This window comes from Haliaeetus leucocephalus, unplaced genomic scaffold, assembly GCF_000737465.1.
Source record: "Haliaeetus leucocephalus isolate CR32 unplaced genomic scaffold, Haliaeetus_leucocephalus-4.0 Scaffold598, whole genome shotgun sequence".
Classification (NCBI taxonomy): Eukaryota; Metazoa; Chordata; class Aves; order Accipitriformes; family Accipitridae; genus Haliaeetus; species Haliaeetus leucocephalus.
Window position 1 is genome coordinate 572,625 of NW_010973034.1, and position 18,047 is coordinate 590,671.

Consider the following 18,047-nt stretch of genomic DNA (forward strand, 5'->3'; position numbering starts at 1 on the left):
CCGCTAGCAAGACCCCACCACATAAACCCAAAACACAAGGAGAAATAATGAACTCAAAACCTAGCATTTCAGTATTTACAGTGTTTTCAAGTACAAAAGGTAAGTTACTTGTTCAGAGATTCAGAACACAGTAGATCAGAGGAGATGCTCCTGGCAAAAGTTGAGTATGAATTGTTTTGCGTAGTTCCAGAGTTAATTTCAGATTCCTCATTGCTTGTTCATGTTAGTGCATAATGGTGTACTGTTTTATTCTTGATATAAGCAGCACAAATGCATTTCACAATTTATACAATGTAGTATTTTTACTGCAAGTGTAATACATGTGTTTACATTTTGGCATAGGTTAGTCTATGAAGATGTAATTTAATATTTGAGTTCCCACTGAAATGTATAGTTCAGTTATCAGCTGAGACACCTTTCCTTGTATAAGTCATTTTTACTGCAGGGCTTTCAGTTGTGGCAAAGGTGTGTCTTTATTATTTTTTTTTGAAGGAACAATCATAATGTAGTGCCAGTATTTGTGATTAGGAGAAGTTCACTTTCCACCCCCTCCTCCCTCAAAGGTTTATCCAACCAAGTCGAAGGAAAGGGGCCTGGAATCTTTTCCTAAAGTCATCTCCTAAGAAATGGAGGTAAAGGGTCACGAAAGGCTTCTGGTGGGCCTTACAGAGGCCACGGTCAGCAGAATCTGGTGCATGCAGGGATTAAACACTTCTTGTTGATTTCTAAGGGATAATCTCCCCTTTACGTTTCTGTCAGCTTTTTATGTAAAGCACTGATTTGTTTTGATCGTATGTAGTGGCTGTTGTTTCCAGAACCACTGGAGCTGGAAACTAATGCTATATTTTGATAAAGTAACATGTTAATCTCCTGCCTGTTTGTGATACCAGCCGTTAAAAGCTTGTTGAAATAGAAAAGTAATGTAAGCAGAAAAATTTTTTTAAAGCAAGGGCATTATACTAAATAAGCATTTTCGGTATTTTTAAAACACCTTAGTAGGCTGTCAAAGTGAAGTAAATTTCCACATTTCAGAAGCCACATAAATGAAATTTCACTTAAATGAAGTTGAGTAAAATGTATGTGACAAACATCAGCATTTAGTGTTTTTCTCTACTAAATGTTAACTGTCCCATCATAATTATTTTTATACCATAGAGGATCTGCTTCTTATTTATCTAGGAGGGACTCGTATGTCTGTCACAAGGGTTTTGAGAAAATGCTGAGGCCTCTTAATAGTTTTGAACTGAGATTTTCTGAAACACTGAGTAGCTCTGAAAATTAATACGTGAAAGAAGGGATTCCTGGGTTGACTTACCAAATTATGTTCATCTGCAATAGTATAAATAACATCCAAATTCACTAATTACATGTTTTTCACCAGTTAGCCAAGAGAGAATTACTGTTATTTTCTGGCACCTATTCTGGTGTCCATTACTATGCAAGTGTGATCAAGAGTAGCAGCCTGAAACTACATGTGATTTAAGTTACATCTGAGAAATAAATGTCTAAAAACTGAGTGAAAATTGACAGTAGAATTTGTAAGAAAGATGACAATGAGTATGTGGTATTAAGAAATAGAATTGCTTCAAATGAGGGTAGACTTTATTGTCAGTAAATGGACTGAACTTCAAAGGAGGAAGTCCTTTGGACTATAATCCACACAAGGCCTCAGGTTTTTTTTTTCCCTTGTTTACACCAATTGTACAGGTTCTTACCATTTTTCATGACGTATTTTGGAAAAGAGCCGAATAGTTTTATCTACAAATACTTTCCGTTTATCAAATCTTATATTTTATCTTGATTACAGTTGAAAGCTGAACTTTAATAAAATGTAAGCCTAACACAAAAAAAAATACTGTAATCTGTGTTGAATTAATATTTGGGGCTGGAAGGTTAAGTTTAAATGAACAAGGAGCTTGAGTTTCCACATAAGTAAAGTAAGTATTAGTAAAGTTTGTCAAGAGCTGTCCTTCCTACTCCCATATATCTTTAGCTAAACTTTTTCAGCTTTTTCCATGTCCTTGAGGGTATTCAGTTTTAGAAAGTGACTTACTACACTGCTTTCTGAAGCTGAAATAGGCCTGTAGATTGAAAAGCTATGGGCCACAAACTGCTCTGTGATCTAGGAAGCCAAGATAAGTTACGTGTGGAATCGCACTGTCTTCCTCCTTTAAACAGTGATTCCAGTTTTGTTTGATGGAGTACAAAGGTATACGATTGTCTATGAAAATTCTTGAGTTTCAGTCATACAGAAGCTATTCCAAGGTAGAAATCATAGAATCACAGAATGGTTTGGGTTCAGAGGGACCTTAAAGACCATCTAGTTCAACCCCCCTGCCATGGGCAGGGACACCTTCCACTAGACCAGGTTGCTCAAAGCCCCATCCAGCCTGGCCTTGAACACTGCCAGGAATGGGGCATCCACAACCTCTCTGGGCAACCACTGTTCCAGTGCTTCACCACCCTCAATGTAAAGAATTTCCTTCTAATATCTAATCTAAATTTACCCTCTTTCAGTTTAAAACAGTTACCGTTTGTCCTATCACCACAATCCCTGTTAAAGAGTCCCTCCCCATCTTTCCTGTAGGCCCCCTTTAGGAACTGGAAGGCTCCTGTAGGGTCTCCCCGGAGCCTTCTCTTCTCCAGGCTGAACAACCCCAACTCTCTCAGCCTGTCTTCACAGGAGAGGTGCTCCAGCCCCACATCATCTTCATGGCCCTCCTTTGGACTCTCTTGAGCAGGTCCATGTCTTTCTTATGTTGGGGGCCCCAGAGCTGGATGCAGTAGTCCAGGGGGGGTCTCACAAGACTGGAGTAGAAGGGGAGAATCTCCTCCTTCGACCTGCTGGTCATGCTGCTTTTGATGCAGCCCCTGATACGGTTGGCTTTCTGGGCTGCAAACACACATTGCCTGCTCATGTTGAGCTTCTCATCAACCAACACCCCCAAGTCCTTCTGCTCAGGGCTGCTCTCAATCCACTTATTGCCCAGCCAGTAATTGTGCTTGGGATTGCCCCGAGCCGTGTGCAAGACCTTGCACTTGGCCTTGTTGAACTTCATGAGGTTTGCATGGGCCCACCTCTCAAGCCTGTCAAGGTCCCTCTGGGTGACATCCCTTCTCTCCAGCATGTCAGCCGCACCACACAGCTTGGTGTCATCAGCAAACTTGGTGAGGGTGCACTCAATCCCACTGTCCATGTCGCCAACAAAGATGTTAAACCGCGCCGGTCCCAATACAGACTCCTGAGGAACGTCACTCGTCAATGCTCTCCACTCGGACATTGAGCTATTGACCACAACTCTTTGAGTGCGACCATCCAGCCAATTCCTTATCCAAATACTAGTTGGATGTTTTGAGAGCTAATAAATACCCTTTCAGAAGCACTTACGTATCTTTTTTAGCCTCCTCTTTTTTGATAGTTACTGTCTATTTTTTCCCAACATATGGCAAGCTAAGAGATTCAGAATAGTTGTACTCTTTCTGCCTTTGTTGTGCTACTTCAGCAAAGCCAGGAGACTTAACTTGTACTGTATATATGTTCTCAAACAGAAATAGACTTTTCATAAATATATCTCAAAATAAGAAACAGGACATTTGCTCACTTAGCCTTGGAAATATTTAACACAATTTTTTGCATTTTTTTACTAGAAAATGAAGTCTATACAAAACTACAGTAGTAGCTTGAATGGAATTCATAGGTTTCTTAAGAAGTCCCCCTCGTCTATTTTCTTCTAGTCAGCTATTTGAAATGATCTGACTGGAACATGAACATAGCACAGATATCTTTATAAAATAACCTAAAAAACAATCAGTGCTGCAAAAATTTATTTCTTCAGATATTTAATTTATACAGTTTAAGAAAGTGTATGTGTAAGAAAGTGTGTGTAACTTTAAGGAAGTCTGTATTTGTGAACTAGTAATAAGTTTGCTTTATGTAATCATCTTTCTAAAAACTATGTAACAGTTCTGTAAAATTGCAGTTTATCCTATTTTTCTTTCTTCTTACATATTCCCTGATAAGTATTGTCCCCAGACTATGTCTGAATGGACTCTCAGTGTTCAGAAGTCCAGCACAGAAACATCTGACCTTGATTTCTCATGATGAGCTATCTGTAACACCCATACTTTCTATGTTTTATGCCATGGCAACCATAGCCTGTTGTCCTACTTATCTATGGCTAACGCATAAGTCTGGGCAATAGTGGGTTTTGGTAGGTGAGAATAAAATGCTAGGCAGGAAAACTGGGCTTTTGAGGATTTGCTTGCCCGTTTAGCCTGCTGTATTCAATAGAGTTGCAGCTGGATGTGAGGAACACAGCCAGTGAAAAACATGGTATAATTTAAAAGACTCCATAACCCTGGGGAATGCCAACAACTGGTGTAATTGGATGTTTCTCTCAGTGTGGCAACATTTGGTTATGAAGAGAGAAAGCAATGGCATTTTATTTATAATTAAAAAAAAATTTCATAAAATGTTTACTTGCAAAATATGTATGATTACTGCCTTAAATTTTATTTATAGAAGTGCACTATTTCTTATGTAATGTAGGAGTTTTAAAGAAAAATTGCCTTATCTAAACAACTACTCTTAGTGCCTCACTTTTATCTTTTTTGAAAAACAGTGAAAATTGAAAAAATTGGTAGTCAAATATTATTTCTTAAGAGAACAAAAAGTTGAATATTTAAAATAATTTTATGTGCAAAGTATAACATAAAACATTCACAATATAATCAATAATGCATTCAATATAATTGAAGGTGACGAAACACAACCTTTTTAGTATGATTTTTAAGTAGGCTTTAAGAATTCCTTTAACTAAAAAGGGGAAAAAAATGAAAGCAACAGAAACAAATCAGAATTATATACATCTCCCTTTCCCTTTTCCTCCCTTTCCCTTTTCCTCCCTTTCCCACCTTGCATACTGCTTAATTACAAAGATCTTGGAAAACTTATTTTGAAAAGTACATCTAAGTTAAGATGTAAACAATGTCTTTAATAACCATCTTTCCAAGCAAAAATGAAACAAATATTGTTCTGTTTTGGTAATTAAAAACTGTCCATTAATTAAACTAAGAAATAGTACAATCTAAAAATCTCTTCTATATTCTTTTTAAGGTCTTATTTGTATGCCAAGTATTAGCAAGTCATCTGGCAATTTTTAGAAATGTAACATGGTTATATTTCATTTTAAGCACCTAGAAAATGAGTAACAACCTTTGTCACAGAATGACATTTTGATTTTGGTAATTTATCCAACTTTGCAGAGGAATTTCTGTAAGGAAGAATACATAGGCCTTAACCAGATCATTCTTTTTTATTTTTTTTGTATTATTTATCACATATCTTCCAACTTCAGTGATGACTAAGGTAGAAGTCCTTGAGTCAACAGTTGTTATTAAGCAACCCAGATTTCTTTTTTGATTGTCAGATGGAAGAGGTGGAATTCTTGTGGGAAAGACTTGGAGGGCAGTATTTTGCAAACAGTGTAGTGAAATGCAATATGCCTTGCATTTATGCTCTCTGATTTCTCATACTTTGAGAATTAATGTTTAGGTCACTGTGCACCTGGCATTGCTTCCGTTCTTCTCGGTTATGTAAAACAATGATGCTGTTCCCATAGTTAGGGAAATCTCATGTCTTCTGCAGTTTTGGTAGTTAACTTTCTCATTAATTTCAAGAAGAATCCACACATATCTTTGTAGCATTTTCTTGACTTTTTTGTTGTTTTTTTCCTTCCTCTGCACCTGTGTTTCTGAACAACTTCTTATGCGACATGAGGCAGCAATATGCAAATAAATGGTTTGAGAACTTACGCAGGAACACAGACATAGAAGGTGACGTGATTCTTAGATTCAATGGAGAAGCATCTTTCCAACTAGTATATTGTGTGCCATTCGCTTAGGTTCTCATTCTGAGTGAGGTTTCAAAACTGCTTGATGAAGCCAAACCTCCGGATTTAATCATAACCTGTGCCCTGAAGTGCTGCCTTGGGACCTTGCTCTGGCAAGGTTCACATCCTTTCTGTCAGCAGACCATTCTGAGTGCACTAGCTGACATTTTCCAAGAGGTTTCATGTCAGGAAATACCTTTCATGATTGTTTCAAAGCACTGTCTTGAGTCTGCTGAGGTCTCCCCAACTCCATTGGTCATTCATGTTGCATTTTGAGAACAGTTTGTTAACACAGAACCTGCAGCTCAGGATACTCATGCATCTGACTAAGTTGAAGGACAACAGATAGTCTCTCATTGTTTTCATTGGTACAAGGAGGACAAGAGTCAAGCAGACAGTCCTGGATGTGGCAGGGGTTAGTCATCAGTACTTAAAACCACTTTGAACATACTTGTTTTGTATAAATGCTGCCAGTGTCTCAGAGTCTCCATCAGATTGCCTTTCCTGCTTCTGCTTATCAGAGGTATTTCCTATTTGAAACATTTCAGGTATGATTCATCTGCCACTATGCAAGTCAGTTGTCCAAGGACAGTCCATTAATTTTCCTGCTGTTAGACAATAGGGAGCCTTTTAGATATGTGCCCTCACTTTTGGTAAGGTGTTTTCCAAGTGCCTTACCTAGATGTCTCCGCAATCCTAAGCTAGCAGATGCCCTTACCATCAATCACATTGTGCTCATTTCTCACTCCCACTTTCATTCAGTTTCTTTTTGCAAAAACTCTCTGGAGACTTGCTTCATTTCCCTGCTTCCCAAGACCTCCAGATACCACAAATCAGAATAAGGATTATCTACACAAAAGGTACTAGCTATTAATCTCTGAATGCTGAAATCAGGATAGAGCTGTGTGTCTTATCATGATCCCTCCAGGACAACTGGTGATTGTCATACATCTTTGCAAAGTACCAACCTCATCCTGTCCCTGACATTTAAGGATCTAGGGTCATCACTTTCCCTGTTTTCCAACACCACACTGTGACTGCACCTTTAATTAGGAATACCTAATGTTTTAAGGCTTTGTCTCTTACATTGGAATACAAATTCTGGGTAAGTTCAGCAAAGTCAGTTACAGGGATCTTCTTTTCCATTTGTGCAACTCTTTTCCTGAAACTTACTATAACTTAATTATCTCTGAGTCTTCTACCCCTTTGCAAAACTTGGCTGAAATTGGGAAGAGGGTGCACCTGGGACAGTGTGGAGAAAGACAGGTACACAGACAATGGTTGCACAAGCCCCATTTTCTTTGGAAAGTAGACTGAAGAGCAGGAACACAAAAAAGTTGAAGTAGAGGAATAGAAGGTAAGAAGGCAATTAATGTATTAAATAGAAAAGGGTTTTGTATAAAAATGAGTGGGAAATAACTTTTTTTTAACCTACATTCCACATATTTGTGCTTTAAAGAACAAAAGGCTATAGATACTGAGGATGAAAATGTTATTATAGGTGGTATGTCACTCTTGTCACTTATGCTATGGTGAAAAGCCATTTTTCTGAAAGGAAGTGATACAGATGTCTTTAAGATCATTTAGTCTCGCTTTGCTCTCCTCTTACAGTTTGTACGTAACCAAATATTCTCAGCCAAAATACTTTGTCTCTTCTGGGCTTCATCATGAATTTGCTGGTATACTTTGAATAAGAGCAATGAAGGTTTCTTATGAATTCAAAGATGGAAATTACATCCTTAAGATAAGTCTGATTTGGTCTGTTGGCTGCTTTGAAGGTTTGGGTGGGAGACTAAGCAGCTTGATGTTTCCATTGCATCCTCCTGTATGTAGGGGAAGCAAGCAGATGCTTTTTATGCAAACAAGACCTTGTCTTGCAAGCTTGAAAATACCTAACATGTTCTAGATCATGTGTAGTCCAGTATATATACTCCACTGTACATGGTAAAAGGAAGTAGAGTGCCATTACTTTACTTCCAGGTTTTTTTTTCAAGGAGAGAGAAACAGAGGCTTAACAGTGCTTTTGAAGTTGAAAATCATAGGTGAGTAAGAAGCAGTATGGGACTGCATTACCCTGTTGTGTCTTAATGATGTAGTGAGCATTAGGCAGTATGGCATGAAACGTTACAAGTTGAGTTATGCCAGCAAAAAGTAATTTAAACTTTTGATTTAAGAAATGAAAGATTTAAAAAAAAACAATGGAAAGGAAATTTAATGGACGTTTACACTTGTCAGTAAAATGTTTCATATGACCCTGTGCAGAATTTAGTAAGAAGCTTTAAGAACAGTTTTTGGGGGAAAAAAATCCATGACATACATACTACTAAACAAGCCTTTAAGACTGTAACTATAAACTTGGACCCACTTAAGACACATCTCTATGGAGAGTTTCTGTATTTCATTTTTATAAAATTGACATTTTTCAAACTCTTAGCTTTAAATTGAGAGGTAATGGAAGAAAATAGAATGTGCGGGAGTGAAGGGTCTGAAATGCAGCTTACCTTTTAAAAGCTGTGGTCACAGACTTCTTTTGTAATTCTTTTTAAATATAATAGTTTCATTGGAAGGCTATTTCCTGTTAAAATTCTAACAACTCTGTATCTGATCTACTGAACTATAAGACCTCAAAGGTCTTGAAATTTCTTTCCTTTAAATACCATTGTCCTCAAAGAGTATTGTGCCAGGATGGAGGATTTTTCCAATAAACAAGAAGAGAGAAGGCTTTTATGGTCTAGTATAGAAGTAGCTAGTATATATTTGTAAGGTTTTTAGTTGAAAATGGTGTGTGTTAGGTTCTTTACCAATGTGTTAAAAGATTAGTTCCTTCAGCACAGTCCTTATAAATCTGTGCAGTTTTAGACATTAATGACAAGCAAGATAGGAAGGCTGTAGCGGGTGTTTTTGAGAGCATAGTTCTGAGAGGGATTTGGGGGTTTATGAAGTATTGCCTCTTCTTTCTGAGTTTGTAAGTGACAGAAAATGAGAAAACTCACATGTTATCCCTAAATAGCATCTCTTATTGCCACAATTGGAAAGACAATTCTGCAGTAGGTGCACCGTTAGTCTCACATGTAGGAGATATCTTATATTCTTGTCCTTCAGGAAAAAACACAATGCCATGCAGTCTTTCTGGGGAAAGTAATTATTGGTCTCGGACGTTTTCTCATACCTGTATGCAAAATTCACTCAATACATATGTTCCTCAGCTGTAGCTGTAGAAAATAAATTAAATGCTATATCCTATTTTGAAATTATTTGAGTTATTGTATATTTTCTTCGCAAATACCATTAGTTTAAAAAAAAGGGATAAGAAAACATACAGTAGGTATTTCTAACTAGGCTCCTAAGAATATCTTGTCTATGCATTAGTGATTACTTTGGTCTACTGCTTGGTAATTATTTTTGTAATTCAAAAGTATTTTTAAAACATCCATCATTCATAAAGTGTATCTATTTGATGATGAGATTGATTGATGTAGTCTTAATCAGGGACAATGGCAGAAGAAGGTTTTATGCTGTGTTTTTGTGTATGTGGCAGTGGCAGAAAAGTCAATTACTGCATTTTTTTTTGGTGAGGCCTCAAACCATATGTAAAGAGAACAATATTGCCCCAGGTTTATCCATTTTTTTAACTTATTAAATATAATAGAACTACAGGCACAAAAAAGTAATTCCATGAGAAAAGACATCTTGAATCCTTCTTTTATCTCTACTAAAGAAAGCCAGAAAAGATAAAAAAAAAGAAAAGAGGCACATTGGTATACAAACAGTGGTTGTCACACTTAGGGTTTTGGTGAGTGTAAAGACTAATAAGAAGGTAGGGAAAGCCACCGACTTTTCAGAGGTAGGATTCTTAATGTTTGTGGTCTTCTCGTCTAAGAATTGATTGTTTATAAATGTTGAATCTTCAATGTTGTACACTGTGGGATTCCAGCTACGGGGTAACTAGCTGAGAGACAAAGATGATATAGGACTGTTTCACTCAAGAGCTACTCAGAAAATGGCTATTTCTCTTCTGAAGCTTATGAAATCATGTTATGCTTTATTCCTTTCTTCTGACATAACTCCTCAGGAGTTTCCTTGCAACTCCAGATGGCATGTTCCTCTTTTGAAGTCATTGCCTTTGACCAATAGTGTTTGATTAAGTTTATGTAAATGAGAATTCTCTCCTTGTCTTTGAACATCTCTTACCAGTCCCAAGTAGCAGGAAATCTAAAAAAGCAGTGCTGATTGCTTTGCTTTATATTCTCAACATTTCACTTTGTGTGACTCAAAGAATGGGGGAGAGGCGGTAGGGAGAGTCATGGATCTTAGTTTTAAATTCTTGCATGTACTTATGCCTAGAAAACAGGACTAAGCAACATAGTTTGAAAAACCCACGGATAGTAAAAATAATAGCATATGCTATTTTTCAGAAATGTGCATTTTCACAGTCCTTTTTCAAGGCTTTAGACAGTATTGATGATTCAATGGCTGATACAGCTGCCTTTGATCAGAGCACTGCATTCTTGTATTACAGCTTTAGATAGAAGGCACAGTTTTCTGTTTCATCCACAGTGAGGACTGTGTTTCTTCAGTCCCACTGTGGGTTGTATCTTATTCCCACTCTTTTACTTGCTTTCTCTTATAATGGCAGAATTTGGGAGAAAAACTGTATTCAATACAGTTACAAATTTAATTATAGATACTTAGAATCTTCTTTGAAAGATGTAAGGAAAATGTGTTATGTGTGTGGTGAAAAATAACTGATGAATATAAAATTAACATTTAAATATAAGTTTATGACAATAGCAAATGTGGTAAGTCTGCAGGGGGAACATTACAAGATGTTTTTAATAAAACTTGTTTCAAAGTTATTTGTGGCATTCAAAATATTTTGTAAATACAACCCTCATGAAGACTAGTTTTCAGATGCATTAAATGTTTTTTTAGTGGAACAATATGGTATTCTCTTTGTAAAAGCTGTGTATGCTTCAGCAAAGTGTGGGAAATAGGTGAATATGAAAGGTGAATTGGAAAATTTAAGTAGAGATCTTCAATACCTGCCTATTAGCAGAAACAAAAATAGGTTAAGTTCTTTTATAGACAGAATTTTTAATTTTTCTTTTGCTTTTATCAGTCTTCATTTTAAACAGTGTTACAATTTTGAAAGGATTTTTACCACAGAAAATTGGGTAAGCAGCTTTTACTGTGTCAGAGTAGAGCTCAAGAAATAGTAATTTTTAAATGTATTTCTTGTGTAAGCTCTATGTGGTTTGCGAAAAAACTTTAAATATTCAGATGATGTGGAGTCCAGAACAGTAGGAATTTCACATTGAATAGTATTATCTCAAGCCATTGCCATCACTGTTGCTGCCTGCTGTGTGATTGCAGATGACATCTTCTGTGCTGTAAAGCGGCTGGGAACAGTTGTGCAACTAAAGGTAGATAAAGGAAATCATTGTTAAGATTATGGTTTGAAAGTGTAAGCTGAGTGATGAAAAATCTTGTCAATTCTCTCATCCCCTTTTAGTTTTGCAAGGATGCTAGGGCAATAAAGAGATATCTCCTGTAAGATAAGAAGCAGTACCAGAAAAAAAGCTTCAATGATTTGGCTAGCTCTCTGTACATATAGTGCTGCAGTTTGAAATATCCCTGTTTTCAAATCATGAGTACATTGACATCCTCTTTTTAAAGTACTGCTAATGATAACAATTTTCTTTTATTGTCCTGGATATGGGTGGAATGAGAGCTCTAGGGGTAAAACTCATATAATGTTAAAGTAAGTTTTCAAATATTTAGATTGGCTGTAAAGTAACAGTCCAGAAAATTTGATTGCTATGGTGCTTGGACTGCACTTAGACAAAACATTTTTTGCTGAAGTGTGCAATATTATATGTGGGAAAAAATGCTGCTAAATGAATAAATGTATCAGGTAATAGTTTCTAAATATTTTATATGTACAAGTTACTGTTTAAATTCAAAATATAAACAGTTATTTAAAAGTTATCTTGAAATATACTAAAGGTAATATTTGAAGTATTTGGAAATAAGTGTCTCATTATACAAGAACTAAAATAGTACACTGGCATTAACTGAATGAAATTAGTGACAGGTCATGAGTTCTTTAACTCTTGAATGACTTTTAAAAGGCTGAATTGTGGAGTTTTAAAATAATGAGATTCAGTTTATACAAATCTTGGTTTAGAAATGAGTGATTTGAACAAAACAATATCACCCTGCTGTTTTTTTATCCACTAAAGAAATTTGTTTACACAAGTATGCTGGTTGTGGTGAATAACAGAAGTTAGGATACAACCAAAACATTTTTTCTGTAAAAAATCAGGAAGCTAAATTATCATAATGAAATTAAAGAGGTTTTTATTATTTTATTCTTCAGCCATTAGATACAAACTTGGTATTTAATTCTCTTTGTTGAACCATTTATGTTAAAATTATTTGGGGTTCATTTAATTATCTGGAATAAATGTGTTATATGTTGCCTCACATTCTGGCCTTAACAGGTTAGAGATACTGGGAATTAAGACCTTCTACCCAAGTATACATTGTTTACTTAATGTGACACCCCATAAATTTTTGGTTCGATTAAATACCTGCCAGTGCTTAAGTAGTAGATTCTGTTTAGCTTTAGATAACTTCTTTAGATTATTTCATACACGGTAGCGTGTGTATAAAAGCCTATTTCTGGAGTTTATTGAAACCTTAAAGGTTTGGTTTGTCTTTTTTCTGAAAACCTACTGTGTAATTTGGTCAAATAGGTGCTGTAGTGCTCAGAGACAGATCTCTTTGGATCTGTGTTGTATGAAATGGTATACTGCCTAAGGCTCCTTAGTTTACTTAGAGTTTGCATAAATGTATACAGGGCATTTGAAAACCCATGAAAGTTTAAAGTTTAGTTGGAAGTTTAACAAAGTGCGATCAATCATTATGAGAAACCATGTCTAACTTTATACTTACTGCTTTAGTTCTGCTATGATTTTCTTGAACATGTATGTACTAAAATTTTTTTCAAAAGGCCTAACAGCGTAACTGATTTTCCATTAGACTTAGGCAATTGATTCAGAGGAAACTCCAGGCGAACTGAAGTTTAAAACTGTATTTAGATTTTTTTTGCCCCACAAGGTGTTCTGTGTAACTATGATACAAAATTTGCCTGACATTTTCCACGGTGTCCTGTGATAACTGAAACCCACTGAAGTCAAAACAAGAATCTTAACTGGCTGAAGTGCTATAGGGTGATAAAGGAGTAACAGTACTGAGCATTTACCAATACATAATAAGTCTGTCAACCTTTACAAAGTTTCTAAAAATGCTGGAACGGATTTGTATGCTATAAACATGACCTAGTATTTTTTTACCCAGTGTAAGGAAGGACTCATAATTTTTATTTTAAAAGAATAGTGTTTGTGTGAAGAAGTGGGAGATGTCTGTTAGCGGCATATCTACAGTATGTTAGACTATGAATCTGTAGTTAAATATTGTGATTTATACATACATAGAGGTATATTGTACATGCATAAATTCAACAAAAGTGCTCATACAAAAATCTATTCAAGTTTTAGGTCCACACAACTTTTCCAAACTGTATGTCTGAGAACAAATGCTTATTATAGTAAATATAAACATTACAAATTAATCTTAGAAATCCCATGGAATCTTCCATGTATGTTTGTAATGGAAGGTTTTTACAGTGATGTTTACTGAATTATCAGAATGAAGAAATATCCAATTTGAACTAAGTGTCATTTTATGTAGTACTTTTACAAGAAGATTGCTTCCTTTTGATTGACACTGAAAAAGAAAAAACTAAAAAAAAAAAAAAAAGAAAAAGTGCTCTTTGGTGGTAAACACTAAATGAATTGAAAAAGCAAGAAGTATCTGTTATATCAAGTGTTCCATAATGTTTTTTTGAATAGGCCTAATTGTTTTCAATAAAAATTGGTTCTTAGCGTTAGGCTTGTTAGAAGTGGGGAATTGCTACAGTGAAGTTAAATTGCATTGATGCCATCAGTTAAATTAAGAGACCTGAAAAATATTGCTTTTAACCTACACTGTACATAGGTTAAGTTTCTTGAGTAGCTACCAGAAAGATTGACAGCTACATCATTTTTATGATGATGAATGGTCCTCTAATATGTTTGAAAAGAACTATACTTATTGCAGATAGGGACACACAGAGTTGCATCTGAAGCAGGTTCTCAAAGACCATTTGTATCAAAACATACAATATTTCACTGTAATAATAAATAGAAATATGATGGAATGATACTTGCAGCATAATAACAAGTGTTAAATGAATCTCCTTTGCAGAAGAAATGGGTTATTACTGTCTAAAATACTTTGAAAGAATTTGGAGTTTCAATACAAGAGTTATTCCCCCATATTATTACAAATAATAAACATTTCAAGAAATTTATTTCTTTATTAACAAAAATTGCTTTTTACCATCAGAGGAGGGCTGTGTCAAACAGGCTATCAGGGAGCAGCAATGGTTGGCTGCTCTTTGGGGGCTGGGGAAGAAAGGGGATAACCCAAATGGCAGGGGAGGGACCCTGCCAGCTGATGCCCATCCTGCTGCCCCCAAGGGAGGCAAGTGGGGCAGGCGCTGGGGTGATAGTCTACTTCCACTGAGGGTCCAGGTCATCAGGTTGTTAAAGCCTATTAGTCCACCCAGGGCCCTAACACTGGTTATGCTAAGTAACAGTAGAATTTCTGCTTGATTTGTATTAATTTATATCTTTATGTACTTATTTTTTCCTTCCAAAACATTTTTTTATTTTGCTTCTTCATATGACAGTCTTGTATTAGAGAAATCCTTAGATTTTCCTAAGAAGAAGTTACTATTGACCATCTAAAACAACATCTGAAAACTAAATAATCAAATGTTGCTTTTTCCCCCTTAAACCGAGACCGAAAGGAATAATTACCTTGTTTTGACAAGTGAACCGAAGAAGTATGACACAGAAGTCTTACAGGAATGCATACATGAAAACTAGGCTGTCATGTTTACAAGGTGATTTTTTTTCATATGATGAATTTTTCAAACGGTAAGTGGTCTGTAAACTATACTGATATTTTTCTGAGGAACACAAGCTTCTTTTGGCTATCCTGTAAGGAAATGAGTTAGGAATAAATATAAATATAAAATTTTGATTGTGCACCTATTATATGAAAACTGAATCATTCCAAGCTGTTGTTATTTTTGCATTACATGTATCTATTATACAGTACATTTTACACCAATCATTGACTGTTCTGCAAGCATTGTTGAATAAAAGATGGGTTTGAGTTATAGGTATTGAATAGAGTTAGCATCACATTCTGTATAAACCCTGAGATATTTCTGAAGAGAAAAAGGAATAGATTTCTGTGACCATGTCTGAATATATGTAGTATCATACATGAGTGAACAACTGTATTTTCAGTATTCCTTTTATCTCAGTTCTGTAAAGTGCTGTTTAATGGTTTTCCATTGGTTGCAGAACCTTCCAAAGTTGGCCTACTGTTTTTTTGCCAGAGCAACTGACAAGTATTTCAGCATTTGGGAGAGTGCTTTTTAACTTGTACTTTTAATTACAGTGTCTTTAATTGCAGTAACATCTGTTAAGATACTTGGAGTCTTATATTCAAAGACTAATCTTCCCTCGATGTGTTACGTGATGTATTTGGTTTACATCCAAACTTTTTAACCAGAAGGGTGACTGAGTTTCAGCTACATTCCAAAATGTTGAAAGCCTTTGAATTGTTATTTGCAAAGGGGTATTCTGTAGCTTCAAGAAAATTATATATCCATGAAATATTTTGTAGTATTGTGCTGTTAATTCAGATGTGCGAGACAGTAGACTTTAAAGGACCTTCACGTTTGTTCTAACTTTGCTTTGAAAGAGCAATACCAGAATCAAAAGCGTCATTTCTGCTGAAGGAATGCGCAGTTCTGCTCCTTGTAGATCTACACTCATATTTGACCAGAAACTATCATCTTGACCTTAAATCTTAATCTGATGTTCTTTTGGAGCATGTGTCTTGTAGACCATTCACTTAGAAATATTCTCAATCTATTTTTCTAGTAGTGCCTCTAGGTAAATTTCCAACCAACACTGTAATTGCTTCATAAAAGAATATTGCTTGTAAGAAAAATAGTGTATTTATTAATTCATTATATTTTCTTGCTCAAACATTGTGTGCATCTGAATAGTTATGTTTGTTCCTCATGTTACTACTGCAGTATGAATAGTATTATTAAATACTAAATAGTATACATGAAATATACTGGTTATTAAGAAGTTTCTGCTTTTTATGTAATTTTTCCTCTAACTTCAGTAGCAAGTTACCACTGGTTGTAAAATCAACTTCATTATTTCTCAAAAAAGAGAATACAGAAGAAAGAGAAAACAGGAAAAAGTAATTCTGCTAAGCTTTACTACTGATATGAAGACTCCTGGGATTTAGTGTCTTAGTTTGAGTAGGTCAGTGGATTTGACCTGTGTTTTGGCAAAGTATTTATTAAGTATGTGTACAAAGCAGGATGGCATTTGTTTTCTGGTACATTATAGTGTTTTGGTCTGGATTTTTATGTTCTAGTTGTTTGCAATGATGTGCTTAATTTCCAGAAAGCTGTTACTCCTTGGACAGAAATTATAAGCACACAGAAAATAAATTTACTTGCTAATGTCTTTATAGTTTCCAGTTATAATAGTGAGAAATTTCTTTCTAAATCTTAAAAAAAAAAAGAAAAAGCTGCTACTTTGATTAAGGTAAAAGAACTGATTTTTTAAACCAAAAATTCAAGATATTATGAAATTTATCTCTGCTTTTATTTTACAGGTGTCCCTCTCTGTAGCACACTACTTAGAAGCATGCACAAAGTTTACTATTCAACACTGATTTTATAATTCCCTATATAAATGCTTCCCTTATTAATCTAAGTATTTCCAAGGAACAAAATGTTGTATATTTTGATACTTTTAGTCTGATTTTTTCATTATTTAACCACTTTTCTGTATCTATTTTACAGATTCTGAAAATGGAATGGGGAGGAGAATATTCTCTTGATTCTTCCAATTTAGACTGTTTGTTAAATGTCCTACCTGGAGAATTGGAGTTTCAACAGATCCTTCATGATCTTGATGAAAAAATAAAGAAGAACTCTTCTAGGTAAAGAGTAGTTTATTTGTATCCAAAATATTAGTGAAAGTCATTACATTTAGGAAGAAATACAGCTTTTCCCTTCTTTCTTTTCTAGTTGTAGGTTAAAATTCTGATAATTATTTCAGTAGTAATTTTACCTTAACCACTGGAGCATTGAACAAATTTTTAATGCCATATAATTTTTGTGCTATAGTCTTTCTCTGTATGATATTTTTAACAGTTGAATCATCTTAATCTTAGGAATTATTGCAGTAGGTGTGATAGAGGAGGAAGAAAATGTGTATTCCTGTGACAGTTGTATTTCCTACAGCTATGAGATAGAATTTTTATTCACTAAAAGAGCTACAGAATTTTAGAAAAAAAGCAAAATTTGAACTCAGTATGTTCTTTAAGCATTTCCAGTGGAAGTATAAAAAGCAAGTAAGTCAATATATATAATCTTTCTCATACAAGCCATTATTTTACCTATTTCAGTTGAAAGTGTTATGCTGCAATAGAAGATTTTCTAACCAAAATTTGTTTTGTAATATATGTCATTGTCCACTTCTTTGTAACATACTGGTTTCCAAAAATCAGTGCTATAGAAACAGTGGAGTACTGGAAGCATTCTTTGTTGATGTGGATTTTTTGCATGACTGCAAAAAAATCAGCTCAAGGTTTTGTGCCTTATTTGAAAAGTGGTGGCAGTGTTTTGTGGCTAAACTCTTTAGTACCTTTAAAATACTTTGACCTGTGAAAGATGCACTTAAGCCAATAAACTAATTGCCCCTTTAAAAAAATAAGTGTACATTCAGAGACATAACAAATAGCATATTTTTCTATTAAATTTTGAAAATGCTTGCCTTTGGGTAACAGTGCACATTATAGAGTTGTATAATTTCAAGGGATGCCCTTAATGACATCTGTTTTAAGATTGTGTAATTTTAATGAAGCCCACATTTGTGAGAGGTCTCTGCTCCCAAACAGCTTCCTGAAGAATGGAAGTAAACCATTGCTGTATCTCACTGA

General features: G+C 35.2%; 1 protein-coding gene across 1 annotated transcript in view; it reads left to right on the top strand.

The window, feature by feature from the left end:
• Positions 1–18,047, top strand: part of KIAA0825 (KIAA0825 ortholog) — a 53,986-nt gene that overhangs the window by 20,001 nt on the left and 15,938 nt on the right. The window contains exon 3 of the mRNA XM_010578030.1: positions 16,906–17,045. Coding sequence (XP_010576332.1) covers positions 16,915–17,045 — 131 coding nt within the window. The 5' untranslated portion in view covers positions 16,906–16,914. The remainder of the gene's footprint in view (positions 1–16,905; positions 17,046–18,047) is intronic.